This window comes from Heteronotia binoei, chromosome 8, assembly GCF_032191835.1.
Source record: "Heteronotia binoei isolate CCM8104 ecotype False Entrance Well chromosome 8, APGP_CSIRO_Hbin_v1, whole genome shotgun sequence".
Lineage (NCBI taxonomy): Eukaryota > Metazoa > Chordata > Lepidosauria > Squamata > Gekkonidae > Heteronotia > Heteronotia binoei.
The window spans coordinates 69228446-69255588 of NC_083230.1; the positions used below are offsets into that span (position 1 = coordinate 69228446).

Sequence of the window (27143 nt, forward strand, 5' to 3'; positions counted from 1 at the left end):
TCTTGTAACAGATTTTCTCTGGGTAACATTCTGGCTTATCTGTTTCTCCCAGGATGGATATTTTAATTCCAAAAATTTTTGTTGTAGATCCCTCAGGTGAGAATCTCTGTCTATAAGACTGGAACAGATGCAGCTGTAGTTTAGAACCTGGTTGTATACAATGGATTGTTGGTTATGTTTTGGATGGTAGCTGGAGGCACGTAGATAAGTTTGTCAGTCTGTATAGGAAATATATTACTTCAAATTTCTCCAACAGGAATTAGAGGTGCCTCTAGAATGTGAAAATTAGAATGTAAATTTGTTTCCACATGGGCTCCTATTTTGGATTTTATGTTGCAACATGAGCTTCTTCCATCAAATCGGGCATATCACTCTTGGCTACATTTTTAATTTTTTCTCTCTCTCTTTCTCTACCTTTTTCAATACTATATCTCTGTCCTCTTTCTCTTGGCTCAGGTCTTCCCACTCTTGAGCACATGGTTATTTATTGCTGCCTTATACTTATTGTCTTATGGCACCTTAGTTTGACCATTGATCCTTTCATAGGCTACTGCATCACTATGTTAATATTATTCTCATTTTCACCCAAGCTTACCTTATTTGCAAGTTTGATCAATTGCTTTATGTCAAATTGCTCTTCTTAATTTGTCATATTGCATTTTGCCTCTGACTTTTTGTTATTTTTATTCTATTGTTATGATGCTTTTTGATTAAAGTATGTTCTTTAAAAAAAAAGTTTAAAAGAAACTAAAAGTTCCCTAATTTAGTGCTGCTTTCAGAATGGTCTTTAAAGGGGAAATGATGTACATCCAATCATTTGCTACATATGATACTGGAAAGATAGAGCAAAGACTGATTAAATATGTTACCATGGGCGTTTTCGCACTCACCTTAATCAGCAGCGACCCCCTCTTCACCGCGCAGGATCTGCGCGGATTTCACACTAATTGCCGCGGAGCACCCGGAAGAGCCGGAAAGTCCCGGCGCTTTTGCGGCGCAAACGGAAACTGCCAAAAACCAGTTTCCGTTTGCGCTGCAAAAGCGCCGGGACTTTCCGGCTCTTCCGGGTGCTCCACGGCAATTAGTGCGAAATCCGCGCAGATCCTGCGCGGTGAAGAGGGGTGTCGCTGCTGATTAAGGTGAGTGCGAAAACGCCCAATGTTAACATGGTAACATGTTTCAACATGAAACAACGTTACCCAAAAGAATGTTCCGCCCTGAAAAGGCTGCCTATTCCCAACATTTTTCAGGGTGAAACTCTCAGGATGAGTTTTCTAGACCAATGATGGACATTGGATCAGGGCATTTCTTTGAACTAAGGCAACCTATGAAAGTAATAAAATTCAGTGACTGGGAGAGGAAATAAATAAGTGGAATTGTCTTTTCCAAAGGTTTTTATGAATACATTAAAGTATCTGCAAAGCAAGGAATTCCTATCAGATGTGAATTCAAGGCTACTTTTTGCAAACTTGGAAGAGTTAAACCAGGTGAGAAAAATGTATCAAAACACGTTGTATTGCCTATTAAGTGTTCTCAAACAATACAGCAGAAGCAACAGGTATTTGCACTGTGTCTTTCAAATAACTTCCATTCACATTAGTGATTAATTCTAATAATTTCAAGTTTAACAGGATCTAGACCCTGCTCTGTTTGTGTGTGTGTGTGTGTGTGCGCTTAATTTTGATGGAGAGATGCTCTTTGTACTGGCTGTGCTCAGAGAAGCTCAGTGACATTAAAATGGCCTCAGCAAGCCAAGTAGAGTGGCCTCAGAAGTGATACAAGCCAGTGCTGCAGGAGCTGCTCAGCTCAGAGCTGTCCAGAGGTGACAACAGTGGGTGTCAGCTATTGGCAGTCATGCAGGAGAAGGCAGTGGGTTAGGTGACATCAACTGTTGATATCCCTGGCCCTGGTCAGTGCCTCTGGCTGCAATGCTCTATAATAGTTTTGGGGAAATATGGGATATTTATCTACTTATTTATGTTATTCAATTCTAGTGCCAAACCAGAAAAAAGGTCCCAAGGTAAGGTTGCCAGGCACAGCAGGAGTTTGGGGAATGGGAATGTGGGAGACATGCCAGGCTGCATGCCTCTTGATGTCACTATCTGATGTCAGACTTTCTGTACTTGCATCTCATCTCCGACTGATTTGGCTTCTATGCAGCTGACCCCAGTGCACTCTGCCAGTGCCAGGTTTGCAGCTGCCCTCACCACAAGCACCTGCAAAAGGCCTGATTCATTGTGCTCTTTCCTGGAGCTTCAGCACAGACTGAGTGAAGTGGTGATGGTGAGATGCTCAGGCACCTGGTCTTCATTCCTTTTCCCCACAACAGCTAGGAAATGCAGGGATAAGTCTTCCATCCCCAGACATATTGGTAGCTGAGAGAGACACCATTTAGCCAAGTTGTTTGGTTATTGGAACTACTGGTAAAACAGCTTTTACTAATTTAATTAATTTAACTAGTAAAACAGCTTTTACTAATTTAACGGTTCTTAGAAAAGGATTGCATTTGTAATCTGTTACACTGAACTGTTACTTGTAGGGCTGCCAGGTTTGCCCTTGGTCCCACCCAGAGACTGGCATCCCTAACTAACTTGCAGCCATAATTTATGCCATTTTTTTGAAGTGAAGGTCTTCTAAGAACGATGTTTTTTCTTTAGGTAAGCCTTGGTTTTGTGATCAGTTTCTTTAAAGTTATAAAGAATCATCTTGTCAAGCCTACATCCTCCTTAGAGTTCATCTCCATGCTTACAAAGGTAATGGTGTATTCCATAAGGTTACCAAGTAGAAAAAGCAGAAAATATAAGGAAGTTCAGTTTCACATGACCTTAAGACTCAACAGGAGTTTCACATATTACAACATGAAACAAAATATAGTTGTGTGAATGCACTCAAGATCCTACTGCAACATTCGAATCCCCCTTAGCTCAGTTGACATGTATAGAGAATCCAAAGAAAAAACATCTCTCTGTATTCCCTAGCCATTCAATCTGGCAACACAGTCTCTGGTCCATGAAAGCTTATGTCACAATCAATTTGGCATTTAATGTCTTTTTTGTTGTTGTTCTTGTTGTAACAAATGTATCATATTCTGGAATGTATGCAGAGGAATCAGTGGGGCTTCAAATTTGGTAAAACTAAGTAAACACCTGAAAATGACCTACACAAAGGGAATGGATTTGAACTGGGGGGGCGGGAATTATATGTAAATAGTCAAATAAATAAGCATGAGTACCTAACATTTCCCAAGAGTTCCTTGTCCTTTAGAGAACAAGATGAACAGCTCTTCCAATACGTAGGCATTTTGTAGTAACACACAGTGGGAGAGATCTGCTGTACAGTCCTACACATTATGAAGTAGTAAATCCGTATTAATCCTAAGTGTGTTCAGAATCATATTTTAAAGTAAATACCATACCCAAGGTGTGATAAATTATAACAAGCAGCTATTATATAATCCTAAATTTAATATCCTAAATATTAAACAGTCCTAAATATCTCTGGTAAATTAAGTAAATCAAAGCTCAAATTAGTTGGACATATATAATGTTAAGAACAAAAAGTGCCACTATACCATTCAGGTGGGTAGCTATGTTGGTCTGAAGCAACACTACAAAGTTTGAGTCCAGTGGCACTTTTAAGACAAACAAAGTTTAATTCTGGGTATAAACTTATATACTGATGAAGTGTGCATTCACACAAAAACTTATGCCCAGAATTAAACTTGGTTGGCGTTAAAGGTGCCACTGGACTCAAACTTTTTTCTGTGTCTATGCCAGTCATTTATATTCTGATGTTAAATATCTAATTTTGTTTCATCTTGCAGTATTTCCAAGGAAACCTGTGTCAGTGTCTCCAGATATACTGCCTTAATTACACCTCCACAGTCTTTTACTTGGAAAGACTGAAGAAAAGAGAAGATTTCAGGACCTATTTAAAAGTAAAGTGCTATTCTTATCCAATGTTTACAGATTAAAGGATAGGTCCAAATGGAATGAATTGACGGAAAACATTTTATTCTTTTGCCAAGCAGCTTTTTGCACCCTGAAAAAAAGACTACTGCTGAGGCATAGCAGTGTGTGTTTTGGTGATGGGTGGAACTGCAGCAAGAAAGGGGAATTGGCTAATGTTTCTTCCTTCACTTTTGAGTGTTTGCTCCTTTCACAGATTCCCCTGCACTCCCACAAAAGTTAGCCAATGTTACTTCTTGCTGCAACCTCAATTTGTCCAGGTCCCAATGGCATATTGGAGAGTCCCCCAACTTTTTGGTGGCATAGAGGCTGCAGGAAGGAAGAGCATGAGGTAAAAATTGTTTTCCAAGAGTTGCTCAGTTTGTGGAAGCCACCCATGATAGACTATGGCAGCAGCTTTTAAAAAATTACTGTTAATACTACTGTAGGGCGTTAATACTTTAAGTAGGGCTTAAATACAGTTGGTGACTTCTGTGGGCCAAATGTTGTTTCAGCGCACATAAGCGAAGATCAAATTTTATACAGTTTCCTGCACAAAACAGCAGTGTAACTGGGGGTAGATTATAAATAGAAAGCTTCTTGTAGAAGATCTGACAAAGGATGAGCTATTTCATCCTCACAGTGATCTATAATACTTTGGTCCAGTCACAGAGCTTTACATTACCTACAATATAATCTTGCCAGGTAAATATTGTTTTTAAAATTATCCTAGAAAGTTCATTGAAATAAATATTTTGTATATTTGAAAAAGGAAAAGGAAACAAGGATAAGAAAATGCAGCTATTTCCACCAAGTACTGACATATTAAATAATTATGCTACTAAAGCAAGCTTGTGAATATGACATAACCCATCCCCACGCTCTCCCCTATTCATTATCATTACAACTTTTATTACTTGCTTCATTCCGTTCCCCACCCCATACTTGAAGTGGCATTCCATATGGATAGCTTTTTAAAAAGTTAAAATATATAACTCTGGGCAGAAAATCAATATTAAACTGTCAACTCATGTATGGCACGAATTCTAGACGTAAATCACCACATTATAAAAGAATGTTAAAATGTCAGATATTTCAGTGAGACATTTATGTTCCACTGGTTATCAGTACCGATGGATTGTGCCTCAACATGAAATTCACCTACAGTTTCATTTTCTGACTTTATTGGGGCTTAGGGCTTTATACCCTGGCAGTACACAGGGTGACTGAGGAAAAAATCCATTGTTAATCATACATGTTAACTAAAAAGGACCAAACTGAACAGGTAACAATTGACACTTTTGCTTTACTTCAACTCTCCTTCTGCCATTTTAGTATATATTAAGAAGACATTAAGAAAAAAAGCATGTGAACAAACTGATTTGTCACAATGAATGTGCTCAGAAATCCCCCCTCCCCATTTTAGAGTATTTATGAATACATCACCAGCTTTGGAAGTAAAGAAAAACAGTTTTGACAGTACAGCTGGAAAATAAAGCAATCATTCTTTCTTGTAGACTGCTTTCACAGAGGTTGTTATCCACTGAGCTTCCAAACTGCAGCACATAAAAAAAAAATCTCCCATACACCACCACCATGCTGTGATAGTCCTGTTCTGATGTTTTCCGTGTCCACAATAAGTTCTTTTCCAAACCTGCTTTACTCCAGCTTTCTAGAAAGAATACAGTCTAATTATGGCATTTATTTTTGTGCCCTGCAAAGGTCCCACCCGTACCACCATTTCCCTGTGGTCACAGACACAACTTTCCCAGCATTTTTTCCTGTTGTGCCATGAGAGGGATCTGAGATGTATTTGCTGTAACAATCTATAGGCACTTTTCTATTTCCACTTTTAACAAGACAATCAAAGTGCTTTATGGATACATGAAGAACAAAAAAAGGGGGGGTGACAAATCAACAGGGCAACCGTGATGACAATGCAACCCAGACCAAACGTGGAATCACTGCAGAGCACATCTGGATGGGGGGAAATTAAGACTAACAAAGGTTTATTGGGAAAATCTCACATGTGCAAACTCTATCCTGCATCAGCATTTACAGCACTTACTAATACGAGAACCCTCACTTTGCAGAAAAAGCTGCAAACAACTTTTTTTTTTTTTGCTCTTTTAGCTAGGTCTTGTTTTGCTTTTTCTACTAAATATTGCTCAGCTGGGACAAATGAAAAACTTCTTCTGTTTCTTTATCACTTCTTCAGGTGCAATGCAATAGTTCCTCACTAGGAAGACCTTTTATATAGGACACACACATGCACATACCCTTGTTTTGAAAAACAGTAGGGAGACAAAATGCAGAATGTACATATGTAAAATTCAAATCTAATCAAGAATTTCACATAATTACCTTTGCCTTGTACTTTCTGCATGTTAGACCTACATAAAATGACCGTAAAGGAAGGACCAGCTTCATTAAATCTGCATAAGTGGGGTCTACTGCATGGAAGCTTAACACTGGAATAGAACAGTTAGTCTTTAAGGTGCCATTAGGTTCTATTTTATTAATCTTTGCAATTCTGGTCTTGTGGGATCAAGGTCCAAAGTTGACAAACACTGGGGATCCATGAACAGACGGATGCGGAATTTTTAAACTGAAAGAGTCACAAGAAGGGCTCAGTTTCCTCCTATGTGGTTTTGTTGATTGAAACAGACCTCCCCACCCCCCCACCAGAACACTTAACAACACTGGTTGGTGGAAAAGACATCTTGCCTTCCCATAGCTGCCTTATACTGAGGCAGACCATTGGTCTATCAAGATTAGTCTGTCTTCTCTGACAGCAGCTCTCCACAGTTTCAGATAGAGATATTTCACATTACATACCACCTGATCTTTTTAGCTGGACATGCTGAGGATTGAACCTGAGACCTTCTACATGCCAACAAGATGCTGAGCCAGTCATTGGTCCAATATGGTTTGTTTTTTTTATTCAAAAGTGGTGTGAACAGAACAAACAATGCAAGCGACTACATCTGTCAGAACTGCTGGTTGCACCTTTGCATAGGTTGACTCACTATCCCCTCCTCCTGGAGAACATCTGGAAAAAGGCTGATCCAGAGGAGAAAGCAGTCATCTGTTCGATTAAGGAGAAGGTGGAAAAATCTATAAGTAAGTAGGTCAAACATCAAATCTTTGATATGGGAGTTGTTCAGAAAATATATGCATGAGTCTTGTATTACAAATTTCAGAACAGACAACAAATGGTAATGGGAATATGTGAATACTGTAAAAACAGTAAGGATGTGAACTTGGTCTGAGAGTGTCTTCCTATATGTTACATAACAGACACCGAAGACACACATCTGGTGACATGATAGAAACACAAACTGTAATCCTTATACTTCACTACTATCCATGGGACTTCCACTTCCACTAGAATTTGTCAGTACAGAGGGCATTCAACTTTCTCCAACACGAGTTTTTCTGCATGGGTGATTTTTGTTGGTTCTTTGTTGATTTTTGTTGGTTCTTTTGTTGTACTGCTTTATTTTGCTAATTTCTGCCTACTTCAGTTTTCCACAGTTTTCCTCCCATTTTGGGGGAGCAATTTTACCCAAATGTTTTTTTTTAAATTGATTTGGGTTACTTATACTCCAAGGGCATAATTCTTCAACTGGATTCTTTTGTTCCGCCAGTTGGTGCTTATCAGTGCCCACCGCCCATCATCAAACCACATCCTCCCTCCTATTCTTCACTCACTCCATCTTTCCATTCTGACTTGATTTCATTTTTAAAAAAATCAAAGCAATACTGATAGGCAATATAAAAACAGGACTGCTGTTGAACATTACAACATCTACTTTCCTACCCAAGGAAGGAGCATTTTTTAATATAATGAGATCATTAATACACACTTGCAATTGAAGACAAATGTTCTTTTTTAATTTTCAAAGGTTATATTGATATTAAGAAAGCTTATATCAGCTTAAACCCAAAACCACTTACCTGCCATAGCTATACATTTTTTTCTTTAATATAGACAGAAAAGGGTTCTGTATGGATGACAGGCTTTCAACCAAAAGTGACATCCTGTACCTTGAAATACACTTTTTTATATTGATAAAGGCAAAGAACTAAAGGGGGAGGATGCAAGCAGCCTTTCTCCAAGGGTTATTAATATTATTTAGAATTTAGTACTTTATAGTGGTGATTCTCACACATGTGCAGGTACCATTTAGTTTTGGAAGCTTTCTATCACTCTCTAGTTTTCTGTGGAGGAAAATGGTGTTTCTTGCGCATGAGTGTAGATCAACCTACTACTGATGAGAGAATCACTTTATGAGAACCCTTCAACAGGGCATAAACTATCCTATACAAATGGCACTGGGTGGTAACATAAGAGAACATAAGGACATAAGAGAAGCCATGTTGGATCAGGTCAATGGCCCATCCAGTCCAACACTCTGTGACACACAGTGGCCAAAACAAAACCCCAAGTGCCATCAAGAGGTCCACCAATGGGGCTAGAAGCCCTTCCACTGTGCCCCCCCCCCGTCCAAGCAAAAGAATACAGTGCATCACTGCCCCAGACAGAGTTCCAGCAATAAGCTGTGACTAATAGCCACTGATGGACCTCTGCTCTATATGCTTATCCATTCCCCTCTTGAAGCTGTCTATGCTTGTAGCCACCACCACCTTCTGTGGCAGTGAATTCCACATGTTAATCACCCTTTGGGTGAAGAAGTACTTCCTTTTATCAGTTCCAACCCGACTGTTCAGCAATTTCATTGAATGCCCATGAGTTCTTGTATTATGAGAAAGGAAGGAAAGTACTTCTTTCTCTGCCTTCTCTATCCCATGCATAATCTTGTAAATTATCTCTCATGTTCACCCTGCAATCAACGTTTCTACAAGCTAAAGCATCCCAAGCGTTTTAACCTTTCTTCATAGGGAAAGTGTTGCAACCCTTTAATCATTCTAGTTGCCCTTTTCTGCACTTTTTCCAATGCTATAATATCTTTTTTGAGGTGCAGTGACCAGAATTGAACATTGGAGAAAATATTTTCTACAGTAAAGAGAAGCACCATTTCTCAGTTTTCCTTTTACAACTGGAGATTCTCTGGTCTCAAAATGGCTACCAGAAGAAATCAACAAAGCAAAGAATCATCCCACCAGTAAACCATTAAAAAAAACCATCCCAGCCTACACCCTACATTCAAACTCAACAGGGTGGGAGAACTCTGCCCAATCGGATAATTACAAAGGAGAATAGGCAGATCTTGTAGCATTACTTCACTATATTACTATAGTGCATGAACACAGGGGGTGCTGAACATATGAACATATGAAGCTGCCTTATACTGAATCAGACCTTTGGTCCATCAAAGTCAGTATTGTCTTCTCAGACTGGCAGCGGCTCTCCAGGGTCTCAAGCTGAGGTCTTTCACACCTATTTGCCTGGACCCTTTTTTGGAGATGCCAGGGATTGAACCTGGGACCTTCTGCTTCCCAAGCAGATGCTCTACCACTGAGCCACCATCCCTCCCCTGCTGTGATGCCACTGGTGATGCTTCAGCACCCTTGCTCTATATTCCTGATTATTTCAGTACATATGAAACAAATAAACCAGCTCCATGACTGGAATAATGCAGAGAGAAGGCAGACATGCAAAATGACCATACCAAAGTCAATTCTGATGCTTGGGTGTTGACTGCTAAAAAAACACTTTAATAAGTTGAACATGTAGAGAAGCCTACAGAAGAGGCATATGTGCTGAAAGTACATAGTATGGAGTAAGCAACACCAGAACATGTGTGTTTTGCTTGTCAAGTAGCTGGTTCTTCACTGGCAACACTGTTAAGGGTTATGGTATGGGAGATGACACTCATGACTTATGAATGGTATCACTTTCTGCAGCTACACAACCATCAGATGGATCCAAGACCCCGGTAATCACAGTGAGTCTTGGTTTGATCATACTGCATCCAGTTAAGTACATCCCTTATCTCTCCTCCCACTTTTGTCTCTTGGCATATCAACATCTTCACAGGTAGACATTGCTCTGGCACTTGGGCCCAAAAGGTTGCTGGCCCCTGGTATGCATACTTGATCTTTTGTTATCTGCCACACCATCTATGCTCTTTTCTATGGTATATCTTTCAGAGGACTTGGAAGGTAAAGTGAAATGGCTGGATAATTTCCAGAAATTCAAACAGCTGCAGGACATTATAATTTGGCCTCCACTTTGGGATCAAGATAAAAGATTTTTTATTCCTGAGGTAAGCAATTTATCCATCTTTAAAAAAAAAATGCTTTCAACTGGTTTTCTAAAAACTTCAGTTTAAGATAAGATAAAGATCTAAAAGTTGCCACATACAGATTAACATTTACAATTAGTTCAGACACTCTTTGGGCTGCTCCCCACTAGAGATGGTAATGAATGTGTTTGTCTTTTGTGTTTGTTTTTGAGCATGAGTGCCTGCAAGGGACATCCCTCCAGAAGTCTAAACTAACTGATCTGCATTACAATAGTCCTACCCCACCAGTTATTGTGATGATGAAGGGATCAGGCATTGATTGTCCTTAGTATAAAGTGAACAAACCCTATGTGACTACAATTTAGATACAGATCGATGCAGATTTATAGAAATATTAATTCACAACTACCTAAATGCAGGAAATTCTTCACTCGGTGTTATAAGTTATGCATATACCAAATAATCTCCCCCCCACCACCACCATGTAAGAAAAATGTTCTATAAGTGGCAAGTAGTGTAACATAGCATGCAGTAGTCTTACATTATTTTCTTATAAAAATTACAGAGGGACAGGCTTGGGGTTTTAGTTGCTGAGGAATAACGAACATCCTGAAAAAAAATATTTCTTTGGAAACACAGAACAGGAAATAAAGAACCTACATGTCTCTGAAAATATCATGTTCTTACAAGCTCTAAAACATTTTTGTCCAGTGCTGATACCAGCATAAAACTAAATATCCTAATCAAACATTAGTGTTCTTAAACTTCTGTATAAAGTCTCCCTTACCACTTACTAATTAAACCTCTATGGTTCTCTTATTGTCTTATCACAAGAGTCTTAAATTCGTATTAAGGGACAACCCAAATGAAAGCATCTTGTCACCTACAAAGAGATACCTTCTTCATGAAGGGAGATTAAGTCTTGCAGGTAAGTCCCACATTTAATGGCTACCTCGTACAATAGACAGGATGTGACACAGCTTTAAGTACTCTACAAACATAATGGCAAGAATTAATGGAAGTGAGATACTGTCTAGCAAAAGCCTCTTGGAGTAATGTCTTGTTGTGCATCTGGATATTTCATTAAAATCAGCTCATAAGATGTTGCTATTACAGACAATTGTGTATGTCTTTTATATTTCAGTACAAAGTTTAGACTGCCTTCTAACAATAAGTTTATATTGCTGAACAATTTTTGTGCATTTAGATTGTGGTTGTGTGCACAAATGTGTGTTAAGTGCTGCCAAATCACTCATGACAACTATAATCCTGCCTTTGGCTTTATGTCATTATGGAACATGTAAAATAGAAGTAAAAATGAAACTTCTAGCATTTAAAGATTCATTTTGATTGTTTTGTTACCGGCAATGATTTTAAGTCTCTAATTTTAATGGGGAAATTAGCTAAGAGACTTAGAAGAGCGAATTTAGGAGCGAGGATCTTTGCTTTCAATAATACGGAGTTCGGTTTTTCAGCCAAGAATAGTACAAGCAATTGTATTTTATAATGTTTTACTCAAATAAATGTAGGTGTTGCGATACAATCATTCCTTTACACATAAATAATATAAGCACACACACAAGACCTAAGAAATAAAGAGATGAGATATAGCAGAGTCAAAGGAAAGACACAGGGGGCATACTACCTTTCCAGGCGTGCAGAGGTCCATTTGGGACCTTGAAGATGAAGGCATGCACAGCCATGTGCCATGACTGAGAGACCCCCCCTTACTTAGGGTAATGGAGGGAGAACACTCCGGTTACATGGTGTCCAGGCAGGAAGAAAGAGAGCGCAAGCATGGATTGCAGTCCTGTATATAATCTTTGGAGGGGGTGAGACCAACCCAGAAAAGGGGCTGGCTTGTGTGGTGGGCACTGGTTGGTCTATTCTGGGTATCTGATTGGGTGCCCACCTTAAGCCAATAAGTAGAGCAGACTCTGGTCACCTGGATGGATCTATAGGTAACAATAGTGGGGCTGATTTAGTAATGTCCTCCCAATAGGTTACAAAAGGTCAGGATGTGTTAATGGTTTGGGCGGTTTAGCAAAGATACCCCTGGGGAGAAGCAAGCATAGAAAACAAAGAATCTGCCCAGATGTCAGACATTACCATAGCAGTAGACAAAGAGAAACTGAGTTGCAGGAAGAGCCAAGGAGATGGCTGATTGATCAGTAGCTGAGGATTAGGGTGTAAACAATACCTACCAGCAGTTCCCATGTTATCATGCATCCTGTTTGGGCGGAGGTGTTGGGAGGGGATAGGTGAGACTACACTGAGAGGCAGACTTCAGGCGCCAGCCAGAACAAGCTCTCTGTAGGTTCCCCTCCACCTTTTTAGATGGAGTGTTTTCTTGGCCTGTTTTTGGTTGGACTCCATTTTGTTTAACAGAAATAGGAGACCCACTCTCTCTCTAGGCACTGGGGTACTCCATTTTATCAGGCAGCGCCTCTCAGTAACAGTTTCGTGCAGGAGGATTATGTCGTTATTTTTCACTTTAGCTTCAATACTAAAATATCTTGAAGTTTATCAGTGGAGATAAACTGAAATTAACACAGAATATTTCCCCCATTCACCAGGACCAGATCTACATGTTTTTTGAGGGGGGACAAAATTAAAAAATGATGCCCCCTTATGGGCCATTCTATCTTATGGGTCCCATAGAATACAATGGACTCCATACCAAATTTGGTGCCCCCCCTCTGTCAGCGCCAGGGGCAAGCACACCCCTCTGCCCCCCCCCCAGATCCTGCCCTGCCATTCACAGACACCATTCTATTCTTTGTAATCAATTACACCCAGAAAAATTTGCAGAATTCTGAAATTAGAAAACTGATTAAATAAACTTCCGAACTATTTCAGTTATACATATTCAAAAGCAAGAATCAGTTATGTATGCATGTTATCACTTTTGAAAAAAAACAGACAACTCTCTGCTTTTCCTTCAGAACATACAAGATTCATTGATGTCCACCTGTTTTTATTTGATGATTTGTTGTTGATTACAAAACTGAACCGGCACAAAAAGGTAACAAAAAAAATTGGTTGCATCTGCCACATATAGATTTATATCTGTAGATGTAACAAATGCTTTAGAACAGGGGTGTCAAACATGCAGCCCAGGTGCCAGATCAGGCCCCCAGAGGGCTCCTGTCAGGCTCACAAACAAGTCTGCTCCCTTCTCCCTCTTTCATTTCCTAAGAACATAAGAGAAGCCATGTTGGATCAGGCCAACGACCCATCCAGTCCAACACTCTGTGTCACACAGTGGCAAAAAATTTTATATATACACACACACTGTGGCTAATAGCCACTGATGGACCTCTGCTCCATCCTTCTACATCACTGCTTGCTTTGCCAGACTTACTCAATCACACAGGAGCTACAGAGCAAAGCACCTATTTTTCCACTGGCTGAGGCTGCTCCTTTGGGGAGGAAGGGAGGAGGGTTGCTATCACACAACAGAGCTACTGAGCCAAGCCTCTTTTCCTTCTATTGACTGAGGCTCCTTTCCCTCCTCATCCCCTGGGGAGAGAAGGAAAGACCCAGAGCCTCCTTTGCCGAGTTCCCTCAGTCACACAGGATACAAAGCATCTTTAAGGCCAACAAATTTTTCTTCAAAGTATGAGCTTTTTGCTTTGCTGCAGAGAGAGAGAGAAAGACAGACAAACACAGAGATTTGTTGGCTTTCCTGGGTGCAACTTGGTTTGCCTCTCCCTTTTCACTGCTTTCATGCTTTCATGCCTTCATGATCTGGTCTTTTTCAGTAGGAAAGCAATGTGAACTATTTAGATGAGGAACAACAACAAACCACTGAGTAGGCAGAGAATGATGGCAGATGGGTGACTAAGTTCACCCTGCACATTTCCTTTCTAAAAATAAAACATGCTTAAGCATGTTTTAAGGTGTTTTTTTAAACACTTTAATTGCATTTGTCGGTGTCTGATATAAAGTGTATATCTCTGCTACCTGACATTACATTTTATGACACACATGGCCCCACCCAACAAGGTCTCATTTATGTCAGATCCGGCCCACCTAACAAATGAGTTTGACACCTCTGCTCTAGAAAATAATTTAATTATTAAAAAAATTAAAAATATTAAATGTTTGTATGTCGATAGGTATTGCTAGTATAGTAACTATACAAAAAGCAAAGAATTGACGAATGTGCATGGTGAGTTGCCACATGACAACTTCCAATAGTATTACACATGCATGCTGCCCTGAGCTTCTTAGGAGTTGAACATTAAATAAATAGCTTACACATACAAATTTCTTTAACAGCTAACTGCACAGTATTTTCCCCAAAAGGACAGCTTCTACTAAGTCATGTGGTGTTGTTTGTTTGTTTTTTAAAAGGGAAACTGTCAGCCTCTTTAAGAACAGTGGTGACAATGCTCATAAGGAAGGGTATTTTAATTGTGGCAATAAAAGAAAGGCAAGTCAAGGCAGTAAAGAGGCATCGAGAATTCGGATGATTTGAGATGACATCACGTAAAAGTTCCAAAGTTCTTTCAATATCCCTTCATTGGATAAATCAACAAGCATAGATCAATTGACATTGACTAGATTCATAAAAACCCTGTGTATGATCACTGAGAAAGCAAAAGGCTAATGTAAAAATTCTTAAAAACTACAGCTGCCACTATTTTGTGTTAAAATAACATCCCTCAAATGGGGTTTGTATCTCTTCCCTACTCGTAATGTTGCTACTGACATTTTCCTTCCTTATGCATCCTGCTGCTTCTTTTGGCTGGATGTTCCCTAAGGTAACATATACATTTAGTTTTTCATTGTGTTTGTGTTACTGTGAATACCTTGTGATCTAGCCAGTGATTCATGCAACAGTCACCTCCAGATTAGACTATTGTAACTCTCCCTACGTGGGGCTACCCTTCCCCCTAGTCCGGAAACTCCAGTGGGTGCAAAACGCTGCAGCCCGGTTATTAGCATCGAGGCCTATACGGACGCGGATGCACCCGATGCTGCGCAAACTGCACTGGCTACCCCTCAAGTACCGGATCCATTTCAAGGTGCTGGTCCTTACCTTTAAGGCCCTTTACGGCCTGGGGCCTGCATATCTCTGGGACTGCCTCTCCCCATACAAGCCCCCCCTCTGGACTCTGAGGTCTGTTACACAACATCTTCTCGTGATCCCTGGTCCTAAGGACATCTGACTGGTTTCAATGAGAACCAGGGCCTTTTTGGTCCGGGCCCCTACCTGGTGGAATGAGTTCCCATTGAAAATCCAGGCCCTGTGGGACTTATCCAAGTTTTGCAGGGCCTATAAGATGGAGCTCTTCCACCAGTCTTTTAACTGATCCAGCAGGAGTCCCCCTGAAGTAGCTTCCTCCAGCACCTTACTACCTATGTGCTCATTATGCTGAATACTACCCGCCTATATGTGGTTTTAGGACTTGTTGCCAATGACGTGGATCATGGTTTTGATCTAATTTGATAATTTTGTAATTATGATATTGTTTAGCTTGGAAAGAGCCCCATGGCGCAGAGAGGTAAAGCTGCAGTACTGCAGTTGGAGCCCTGTGCTCACGACCTGAGTTCGATCCCAGCTGGTTCAGGTAGCCAGCTCATGGTTGACTCAGTCTTCCATCCTTCCAAGGTCGGTAAAATGAGTACCCAGCTTGCTGGGGGGAAAGTGTAGATGACTGGGGAAGACAATAGCAAATCACCCCGTAAAAGAAGTCTGCCATGAAAACATTGTGAAAGCAACATCACCCCAGAGTCAAAAACGACTGGTGCTTGCACAGGGGACTAACTTTACCTTTTTAGCTTGGATGTGGTTTTTATAATCTTGCTATAAAGTTTTTAATATTGTAAACAGCCCTGAGCGAAGTATAAATAAAAAATTAATTAATTAAATTACTTGGAAGGAAGGTTCATGAAATCAATTCCTGCTTTTCCCATTCCCATTCCTTTCTGTAAAACAAGAGAAGTGAAATGAACTTTGTTCCCACCACCAACACGTTTTGCTTGGAAATTTGCCATTTCTGTTGTAGACTAGAACATATACACCAGGGGTGTCGAACTCATTTGTTATGAGGGCCAGATCTGACATAAATGAGACCTTGTTGGGCCGGGCCATGTTGGGTTGGGCTGGGCCATGGTGGGCCAGACCATGTGTGTACCTATTTAAGATTAGGTAGCAGAGATATAAATTTTATAAAGAACATAGACAAACCCATACATATATTTAAAAAAAACTTTAAAAATGTTTAAAACATTAGCACTCTCTAGTTTTAAAGATGCTTTCTTTGTAATTCTCCCATGGGATCCAGGGAACTGGACAAAGGAAAGTTCTGGCTCTTTCCTTCCTTCCCCAGGGGACTGGGGGGGAAACCTCAGCCAATAGAAGAAAGGCTTGGCTCTGTAGCTCTGTGTGCAATTGAGAGAGCCTGGCAAAGCAAGCTATCCCTCTCCCCCTTCCTCCCCAAGGCAGGAGCCTCAGCCAATGGAGAAAATAGAGGTTTTACTCTGTAGCTCCTATCCAACTGAGCAAGCCTAGCAAAGCAAGTTGTGATGCATAACGAAGCAAGATATATGGAGAAGGAAGCAGAAGACAGCCAATTGCTCAGGGGCCTGATAGGAGCCTTCTGGGGGCTTGATTCGGCCCCCAAACTGCATGTTCGACACCCCTAATATACACAGTAGGAAGATGTTTATGCGGTCTAATTTTCTTCTTTATTTCAGAAATCTCTGAGTTCAAACATGAGTTTAATACCTGTCAGCCCTTTCTTCACACCTGAGTTGCAATCTTTGCTTGAAGAAGGTGGTTCTTGCACAGTGCTGAACCAGCCTATTCCATTGGACAGACTGATTGTAAAAAACATTGATTCAGTCCACGTAACAGGTATACATTGAATATGTTTTATATACGGCATAATTAAGACAATAAATATTAAGCAGAGGTTCGATGTATATGCAGTGCTGCATAGTATCAGATATGGGTGGCCAAGTCCAGCTGCGCCCTGGAAAATCTAGACCTGGCGTTGCAGGCTGTTGTGAAGTGGCTCAGGCAGAGTCGATTGAAATTGAACCCTACGAAGATGGAGGTCCTGCAGCTAAGTCGCAGCGGTCTAGGAAGAAAGATCTCCCTGCTGGCCTTTGATGGGGTGCCTTTGATGCCAGCATCTAGGGTCAAAACCCTGGGGTTGCTCCTGGACCCTTAATTTGAAATGGAGGCCCAGGTAGCAGCCACTGCCAAATCAGCATTCTACCATCTTCAGCGGATAAGGGAGTTGGTTCCATTCCTTGAGCGCAGTGACTTGGCAAAAGTGATCCATGTGTCGGTCACCTCGAGAATAGATTACTGCAATGCCCTCTACATGGGGCTGTCCTTGACCCAAATCCGGAAGCTGCAACTAGTGCAGAACGCAGCGGCCAGGTTGTTATTGGAGCTGCCTGTAAGGGTGCACATTCAACCTTTGCTGCAAACATTGCACTGGTTGCCTGTGGTGTTCTGGGTTCACTTCAAGGTGCTGGTTTTAAAGGTAAGTCTGGGGCCTGCTTACCTTTGAGACCACCTTTCCCCTTATGTGCCCCAGTGGGCACTACACTCAGGCTCTCAAAATCTTTTAACAATCCTTGGGCCAAAAGAAGTATGGCTGGCCACCACCAGGGCCAGGGCTTTTTCTGTGGTGACCCCCACATGGTGGAATGCCCTTCTAGAAGAAATTAGAGCTCTGTGAGACCTGATACGGTTCTGCAGGGCCTGCAAGACCGAACTCTTCGGCTTGCACTTAACACCTGAGGCAGGCAACTGCTACATTATAATATTTACATCATAGCTCTGAGAGCCCGACCAGGACTATAATAATAACATCTGAGTACCAACATAACAGTAGCAATGTCAGCAATATGTGAGCAAAAAAGCAGTAACAGCAGCGATGGTAAACAAATCTTGGATGATCAGTTTATAATTTTGTAAATTGTTGTTTTATTATATTGTCTTGTTTTTAAGCTGAATTGTTTTAAAATGTTCTTAGCCAGCCTGAGTCCATAAAGGGACAAATCTAATTGACGGATTGAATGAATGAATGAATGAATGAATGAATGAATGAATGAATGAATGAATGAATGAATGAATGAATAAGCAAGCAAACATCAGTTTCCCAAACCCAGCCTTAATTCCCACCAACATCACAAGTGCATTAATTCTTGGCAATTTAAGCAATTCAGACTTTTTATCTTAAAGTTATTTTCAGTAGAAATAACTTCTGATTGCTCTTGTGGAGTCCAGGACACCATTCTTTTTTTATCCTTCTCCAAAGTTATGTTGCCCTGGCCTGAAGTCAAACAATGTTATTGTGCTGGTTATGGGAAAAGATAGGAGGATAAAACATGTACAGAATGTTGTATTTTCATTTGTGTAATAAAAAAGTTGTTCCTACTTGCAACCACTGTTCATTGTTATGCCTTCTGTGCAGGCACACACTAGGACTGTGCATGCATAGTTCCACCCGGCCTACAGATGCACAATCCAAGTGTGGTACTGCACAGAAAGCACAATAATGAACTTAGTTTCTTTACTACAGGTTCTGCCATCCTCAGTCTTCAGGAGTTTATTTCCACAAACATTGGTGACCAAATTTCTGACACACTTAATTAGATAAGACTGCATTTTTAGAATATTTGATTTTTAAAAACAAGATATTTTTGTTTAAAGAAGTTGTATTACATACAAATTGCATTCCCTGAGTGTAAAGTATTAACATAAGTCTTTGAAAAACTGGTGAATGCCTGAAGATTGATTACCCTTCAAAATACAGGCTTAGATCCCGTGAGGCAATTCCACTGGCACAGAGGCATCTCCTCTGATAGAGCAGCTTTTCCATTCATGGAGGACAAGCTGCAATTTTTGTCAACTCCCCCTCCTGCTGCAGACTTCAGATTTTTCCTCAAACTGTTTGTTCTGTCCTTCATCCCATGGCTTGAGATGCTTTCTAGAAGTGATCAATGCACCAAGCACAGATGAACATGGTATCAGTTTTATTGATATTCCAAGATGAACAGAAAGAATGTACTCACTGCCTCTGTTACACTGGATGTAAAAAATCATGCAGGTTTCCTATTCAGTCCATGCATAGTGGTGAAAAGAGATGTGAATCCCTCCTGATTTTCATGGTAGCTAACAAGAATACTAAACAAGGAGGGGAAGAGAGGCAATAAAACTAAACTTCCCAGGCTTGAGAGGACCAGAAACAGTATACATTAGCCAATTGGGGGGGGCGGGCGGGGGCAAATTAAGCCCACCTGATGTAAAGTATTCAAAAACTACAAATCCCATAATCCCTTGGCAATTTAAAGGTACAGCATTATCTTCTACTTGCAGAGTTAACCCTCTGCTCCCTTGTGGGGGCAGAACACTGTTCCTTTAGATACACCGACCTGAAAAAGCATGAGTTGGGGGGGGGGGGGGGAGAAGAGGGAAAGTAAGGAAGTAAGACAGGAAAGTTGCCTTCCTCTACTATGACCCCACTCACATTACTTAGGTGTCCAAGTCACAGTCTTAAATGCAAGGAAGAAGCCATCTTAATCAGCAATAGTCCCCAATACCTACTTCAGACGTTTAGGTTTTGCATTTCCTATCTCTGTGATCGCACAAGTGCTTCATTAGAATCCTGGAATCATTAGAATCCTTCCATGGAAAAAACCCAACTATACTACTTTGGCATAGGGGTCAAAATGACCCCACGTTACAGCAAAAAGCAATGGAAACCTGATAGCTCTCTCAGTCGTGACATTAGCGACTAAGAAAAAAATCTGGACTCAAGAATAACTTCCTTCAGAAATGCAGGACAAAGGAGAGTAAAATTTGGAATTGGGATCAAAAATACCCCTCATTGGAAATGTCAAAACTCCACATAAATGTAAATGGGGTCAAACTGACCCTACCATTTTTAAAGACATGGTTGGAAATCTATAAAACTGTTTATTTTTAAGATAACAATAATTTTAATTGTTACAACATTGAAACTTAACATGATAATAGTGAAACAACAAATAAGGACAAAGGGAAGTGATTAACTCAGAAAACAAGTGGTCAGGGGTCACAGTTGGACAGTTCAGTGCACAGGTGGCTATAGGTCATCTAGAGTAACTTGCCCCTGTAAAGTTGAGATGGTCAAATCAGAAGTTTGGAAAATTTGAAGATGAACAGTTCAGTGCAAAGGTCAGCTCTAGGACAGGTAGCTGGGATCATCTGAAGTCCTTCCCCCACCCCAGATATGTAAAGTTGAGAAGATCACTCTGGAGTTTGCAATATCTGAAGGACAAGGGGAAGCAATTAGCTCAGAAAACAGGTGGCCAAGGGTCATCTAGAGCAGTGGTCCCCAGGGACCAGCCCCAGGGACGGCCTGCTGACCATGGCCCCAGGGCCAGCAGGCTGAGGGCACCCAATTCAGCCTCCCTCCACCCCCCACGGCATTTCCTCCTCCCTCCTTTGTCCCCCACACAGCCTCACTGCCTTCTCCCATTTTCCTCCCCGTTTCCTCCTCCTTTGTTTGCCCCCCTGCACAGCCTTGCTGCCTCCTCCTCCCCCCCATTTCCTCCTCCCTCCTTCTCTGCCCCCCCCGTGCAGCCTCGCCTCCTCCCCCCGTTTTCACCATTTTAAGGCCAGGAAAGGGGCCGTGAAGCACCTCCCAGGCCAACCCCCTCCTGCCGATCAGCTGATGGGCGGGAAGATCGCAGCAGCGAGTGACGCTGCCCTTGCCTCCTTCCCTTCCCCTGCCTTAAAATAGTGAAAACGGGAGGAAGAGGCGGCGCCAGGGCGGGTGAGGCTGCATGAGGGGTGGGGCAGCGAGGCTGTGTGGCCCGTTTCAAACAGGCCGCGGCCCGGTACTGGTCCCCGGCCCGGGAGTTGGAGACACCTGATCTAGAGTTCCAGGCTTCATGGCTCCTTCAAGACTGGAAAATGTAAAGTTCAGAAGATGCCTTCAAACATGTCCAGGCTTATCCTGCTGAGGGATAGAATTACCCCTTTCCAAAACTGCAGTATAGATCAGTTTGAGCTTTTCCATGTGCCTATGGGCATGCGGGAAGCTTTGACAGAGCACAAACACAGGGCCTTTCCCCTGCTCCTACCATATACTCAACAATACAGGTTGCAAAGACTGGTTTCCCTAGGAGTCGTTGCAACCCCCACTTCCAAAAGTGGTATAAAACATCAAAGCCAAAAAATGTCTCTAGTTATAAATTACTAGGGGAAAAAATTTTCACTGCTTGCTCCACCTTTCAATAAAATGGAGATAATAGGTGTTGGTCCATCTGTTTAAACATGGGAACATTTTTTCAGTATTTGTTGGGGAAAATAGAAATTCCCATAATGATTAGTGCTTTCATTTTCAAGCCAAGACTACTGGGGGCCAGATGGACCCCATTTACCATTTTGAAGAAACTAAAAATAGAAAAAGAAAGCCAGTGGGGAGGGGAGGGAGGGACTTCAGGGCAGGGCAGTTTATTGAGGAGAAGGCTCAACAAGAATTTGGTGCCTGTAGAAAGCTTTAAATGGGGAAACAATTTTCTTCCATGACTTCCTGGGTCAACCCCCCCCCCCCCTCAATTGCTTGGAAGGATTAACACCAACCTTTCCCCCATTCTTGTCTTAATTTATCCTGAATTTGAAAATATACACCTTTCATAAATGGTAGCCAGACTTTTCTTTTAAATTGCATTACACCTGCAGCAGTTTATTCTCTTCCCTATGTAGTGAGAAGGGAAGGAGAGGGAAGGGGCATTCATGATTATGCAGTTCACATCATCCTTTAACATTGGTTTCTTGTATATTCTCTGGCTTCAGCACTGAGACTTGATTTAGAAAAAAGCCCCTCAACTTGATTTAGGGGGAAAAAATGGTTTCATATAAATTCCACAGAAATCAATGAAGCTCGTAGGCATTCAGTGGAAATAAGATGGGGCTATCTGCTATATTTAGAACTTCAAGTTGACAGGGAGTGCTTGTTTAGAGATCATGGGAAACTATCTTACCAACTGTCAATTTGTTTTAGGACTACGAAATACTTTTCTAATACAGCAAGAAAACCTGTATCAACAGTGCACAGCAGCCTTCTTAATACAAGCACAGACTGAGTCAGTCAAGGTGGGCATCTTAGTTTACAAACTTTACTTAAGAAATCGCACATGTCCACACAAAGGACTAATTTAAAAATTCATTTCTTGTTTCATTTGTAACTGATTCAGCTATAATATCTGCCTACTATGCTTGTGCACTGTTACTGCCACACCTAAACACCTAACCTTCTTAAAGTTTACTGTAAACAGTGCTGCTAACATTAAAGTACCAGATAATTTAAAATCTTCAAGGTTTCTGTAAATAAGAATATGATAGAGGAAGCAAAGCCAGTTCTGTTTTTATACTGGAAGACAATCTGCGTATTACAGAACAACTTTCTGATTACAATGGCAGTTTTTAAGACACCTGCACTACATGGAAAATAAAACTATAGTTTATTATCTATATTGATAAATTAGATTACTTATGTCGTTAAAATAAAGATTACAGAATATTATTTTCCACTGCAGAAAACATGGATGTCACAGATGGAGACTGCAGCCTCAGATTATGCAAAGAGACACCCAACTCCCCACAACTCATTTTTAAGCTTACCACTTGAATCATCTGAAATTTAATTGTTGTCAGTTGTAAACCGGTGGGCATTGGTAATACCAAGTTTACTTTTTTAAAGGAAGACTTTGGATGTTTGCAGATATTTCTGGAAGCACATTCTTCAAAAGAAAGAAAAAAGATTATTTAGATGGCCAAGGACAGATTACAATTTTCTCAGGAAGAATTTTCAAGTGTCTTGCTACAATTCTGTTTACTGGTAAGCAAAAAAAGAAGAACTTGGAAAAAGCAACATTTTGTTTTGGCAATTTAAACTAAAACTGGAAAAGTAACAGTACCAAAATGGGGGGGAGGCTATCACAGAGGCCCTTTCTACACTTCCTGCCTGTAGCAGCTTTTGTTTTGACTCCTGAATAGTCCACATTTTACCTCCCAGTCTTTTTATATTCTCAGCTTGCTCCTCTCTTTCATCTGTTTAAGCCATCAGAAGGGGAGAAGAACATCCTGCCTCATCTGTAGCTCACTTGCTGGTTTGCTCTCTCTCTCTCACTCACACTCAGCCAGGCAGACAAGGCAGGCATACTCAAGTGTGCCTCTGCTCTCTGTTTTTTTCCTTCCAAATCCCAAGCAGAAGAGGGAGTGGGACTCTTTCTTGCCAGGGTGAGTGTTCAGTAAACTGTAATTCTCCCTGCCTTGAACTTACGCCAAATATGCTTTTCAGTACACTTTTTAAAAATGAAGCAAACAACACATGAGAAGCTTTCTTTGGAAATTATCACTGCTGTTAAAGTTGCACTAGGCACAACCATTCTCTTCACAGCGGCACAAAAATGCAGCCTTTCCCCCTCACACTGTACTACATATCCCAGCAGGGGGAGAGATGCATCCTGTAGGGTGAAAAATGGCCACGTGGTCAGTAGAGGTAATGGGAGGAGTTAAGCACTGTGAGGAAACAGTTCTAGTTCAGGAAAATTCAGAATTTGGCCCGAGGCAAATGAAAGCAGCACAGCACTTTTAGTATATCTGGGGCAATCAGGAAATGACAGCTGATTGGACCAAAACAGATGTAGAAAGAGGAGGAAAATGCAACAGGAACAGGAGTGTGGTGTGTGAAAACTGAATGATGTGGAAGGGATTTTATAATGCAAAGGAAAACAGCAGTGAAAGAGGAAAAAAGCATAGACATAGAAAGGGCCTAAATCAACACCTCTTAAATTGTCTTAAGTTCCTCTGCAGTCCTGTTTACGGCAGCAGTAATCAGAAAGACAATCACACATTCATATACGTTTAAAACAAATGCTTTTATAATATATTTCACCAGGATACCAATGAAAATCACCTACACTGTTTTCTTACTTTAAAAAATAATTTTCCAAACCTACAAATGTTAATCAAATAACAATCTACCACTGACCTTCAAAAAAGTTCCACTTGTTTTATTTGTTTCTACACAAATTCATTTTTAATGCAGAATAAACATCCTCAACTCACAGCTTGCAGTAAGAATAGTGATGTGTTTCTCAGTCAGGTCTCTTTTACAAATATCACCTCAACAGACATTTTTTCACTTTCCCACAATTTCCACTGCACCAAAGAACAATGTTTTGGGATATAATTTCTAGCTTGGATTAAAAAAATCCACACAAGTCTACTACAGCTGCTTACTTAGGGGCTTGAGCTAACAACCTAAGACAAGCTTTTTTTTTCCTTTATAAAGAGAAAAAAAAATTACTTCTAACAGCACAGGTTGAGGAAAATGTTAAAATGATATATTATTTCAGTTTTAAAACCATTCATGCTAGCAAGCAGGGGCCTTTTCAAAGGCTACCTTTTGTACTATGTTACATCCTGGTTAAATCATTACAACTAATCCACAGCACCCAGGTGTAATTCAGTAACACTCTGTGTCAGGCTCCATCTTTGAAGTTACGTTCCTGTTAAACCAATGCATTCATCACAATATTCGTTCTGCTTTCCAGCTTACAATTGTCACAAGCCCAGCAAGCCCAAGTCAAAATTCAACTGACTCTTTACTTCGTTTAGCCCACAGCTCCTATAAGTTGATGGAGGTCTGCTGAGTTTGTTACCTCAGTTTTGGGGGCAGGGAGAGCTGTCAGCTACTTTTAGCAACTAAAAGCTGACACTAGCAGGATGGAGAAACAAAGAGAGGCTGCTAGGAACACAGCAACAGGATGGCTGATACTGAAAACTGCTTCCACAAAGGTTTGCTAGATTGCCTGGGAAGTACCCACAAAGTTGCTGTACCTTCATGATGCCAGCAGAACTGGTATTGGATACTTTGTACATGAGCTGGATCAACAACAGAAACACTTTTCAGTGACATCTTGACATAACTGTTAGAATCTCTGTTGTGTTTTCTTTTAGCAGCTCCTTTGAACTAAGAACCATTTTCACAATCAAGCGTAACATATCTACACCACAAGATCAGAGACAGGGATTTTTTTTTGAAGTTTTAAAAAAGCTTTCTACACTGGCAAGAACACAGTAAATTAATCATTGCAAACCATCTAATAGAAATGTCTAATTTTATTTTCAGCCCAATAACAGATTAAAATACAAAAGTAACATTTTCACAATTATCCACCATGTGTTTCATACAGAATTAGCTGAAGCATGGTGTCATTTTCTTTTCCTCAGCTTTCATTACTTTCCAAATGTAGGGTTTAGGGATTACAGTGCATACTGAACTAAACCCTTTCACAATGTAAGGCACAACTACATGACAACGTCATAAACACGCCACTGAAAGGAGGACTTAAGAGAATCCAACTTATAAAAATAGTCATGCAAGACTATCTACACTTTGTATGACTGCAAGAGTCCAGTTTAAAAAGAAGTGCAATGTAATTTATCTAAGCCTCCCTTAATACATTTCCTGTAAATATAAAGGTAAGCACAGAAATCATCCAATTCTAATTTATACAATTATACAGAAAAATCAGTAAATATGCACAATATTCACATCTGTGACCATAATAAACCAATCATTAGAAAGAAGCCAACAGGACAGTAGAACTTGTGGCACACATTCATTATAGCATAATAGCATTTGTCAACCTTGTCTACAGTTTGGAAAATGAGGCTAATATAATGGCACATAAACATTAATGGTAGCCTGTTGCCAACATGACATACACAGCTGATACAGCCCAACAGACCATAGCTAGGACAGTTTGTGTTGATAATTTAACTCCTGTCCAACTGCTACAGGGTTGTTGTTTAAGAACTAAGTCTACAGAGGTCAAAAGAACCCAAGTGCATCAATCATAATTTGAAACTACTTAATACACACACATTGAGAAATACTAAATTTTTGGTAAAACAAAACACTTGCAAATTTGGCAGTCATCACAAATTATACTTAACAATATAGTGAGGAAGGAAACCCTATCGAAATGAACTGCAGTTGAATTTCATATCCAGAGGTAGTTAAATGAAATCTTATATAGAGTCATCAAGTGTCAGATTGAATTTTTTTTAAAAAAACCTATTTTCTTACAAAAGTGACAAATCCTATACAAGCAGCATTTTGAACAGATGTCTATTATAAAAAGTTTCTGTGTTTGCAAACCCAATATGACATTCTGCACTGATCCCCTTTGGTGTTGTGAACTGGGATTTAACAACATGATGCAGTGTGCCAACAAGAGACCTGGACCTGCCACACCAGACAGTTGATGTATCACAATGAAAAAAACACTTAAGAATTGTTAAACTTGGAAGGCAGCCAGCAGCAAAACCTATTATCTGTGTGGGAATGACAATGGAAAAAGGAACCACCATTGAACATGGTGTCTCAAATCATCACTCAAAGTATTAGTTTACTAATATCAAACATTTTCTATTTCTCATGTACCTGTTGTAAAATGACTGCATAAAATACTGTGTCGTTTTATGGACAGATAGAAAAACTGTCATGAGAACTAGTAGCTCTTAAGTGGCAATTATAATTGTTTTAAGGATATACTTCTTTTAAGCTTCAGTCATAAAACACAAACCACTCAGCCTCTTAGGTAGGGGTTTTTCCTCTGTACTTATTGCTATGATCTGGAAAACAGACCATCCAGTAAATTTTAGTGTGATTTAATGGTCAAAAAACAAGAGCCCAAAATGTATAATGAAAATCATTCAAATACAATGAAATGTGCAAAATTGCTAAGTTCATATTTTTAATTTTTTAAATTATTTTTTTAAAAAATTAAATAAAACAATGATCATTAAGAGCATGCAAATTCTTTCGCGATATATGTATCTGAGGGAATGCATAGGAATTATGGATATGATATTCCTAAGCACGAAACAAAATTACTACAGATTTCAAGCAGCATTTATCTAAGAACATACATTTTTGTGTACCAATTA

At 40.3% G+C, this 27143-nt stretch overlaps 1 protein-coding gene across 1 annotated transcript in view; it reads left to right on the top strand.

Annotated features, from left to right (window-relative positions):
• The window catches only part of PLEKHG7 (pleckstrin homology and RhoGEF domain containing G7), a 45496-nt gene extending 22660 nt beyond the window's left edge, over nucleotides 1–22836 (top strand). Inside the window, exons 8-17 of the mRNA XM_060244570.1 lie at nucleotides 1392–1487; nucleotides 2658–2753; nucleotides 3824–3937; nucleotides 6899–7070; nucleotides 10065–10180; nucleotides 10994–11087; nucleotides 13105–13184; nucleotides 16868–17027; nucleotides 22183–22274; nucleotides 22718–22836. Coding sequence (XP_060100553.1) covers nucleotides 1392–1487; nucleotides 2658–2753; nucleotides 3824–3937; nucleotides 6899–7070; nucleotides 10065–10180; nucleotides 10994–11087; nucleotides 13105–13184; nucleotides 16868–17027; nucleotides 22183–22274; nucleotides 22718–22825 — 1128 coding nt within the window. The 3' untranslated portion in view covers nucleotides 22826–22836. The remainder of the gene's footprint in view (nucleotides 1–1391; nucleotides 1488–2657; nucleotides 2754–3823; nucleotides 3938–6898; nucleotides 7071–10064; nucleotides 10181–10993; nucleotides 11088–13104; nucleotides 13185–16867; nucleotides 17028–22182; nucleotides 22275–22717) is intronic.
• The last annotated feature ends 4307 nt before the right edge of the window (nucleotides 22837–27143 follow it).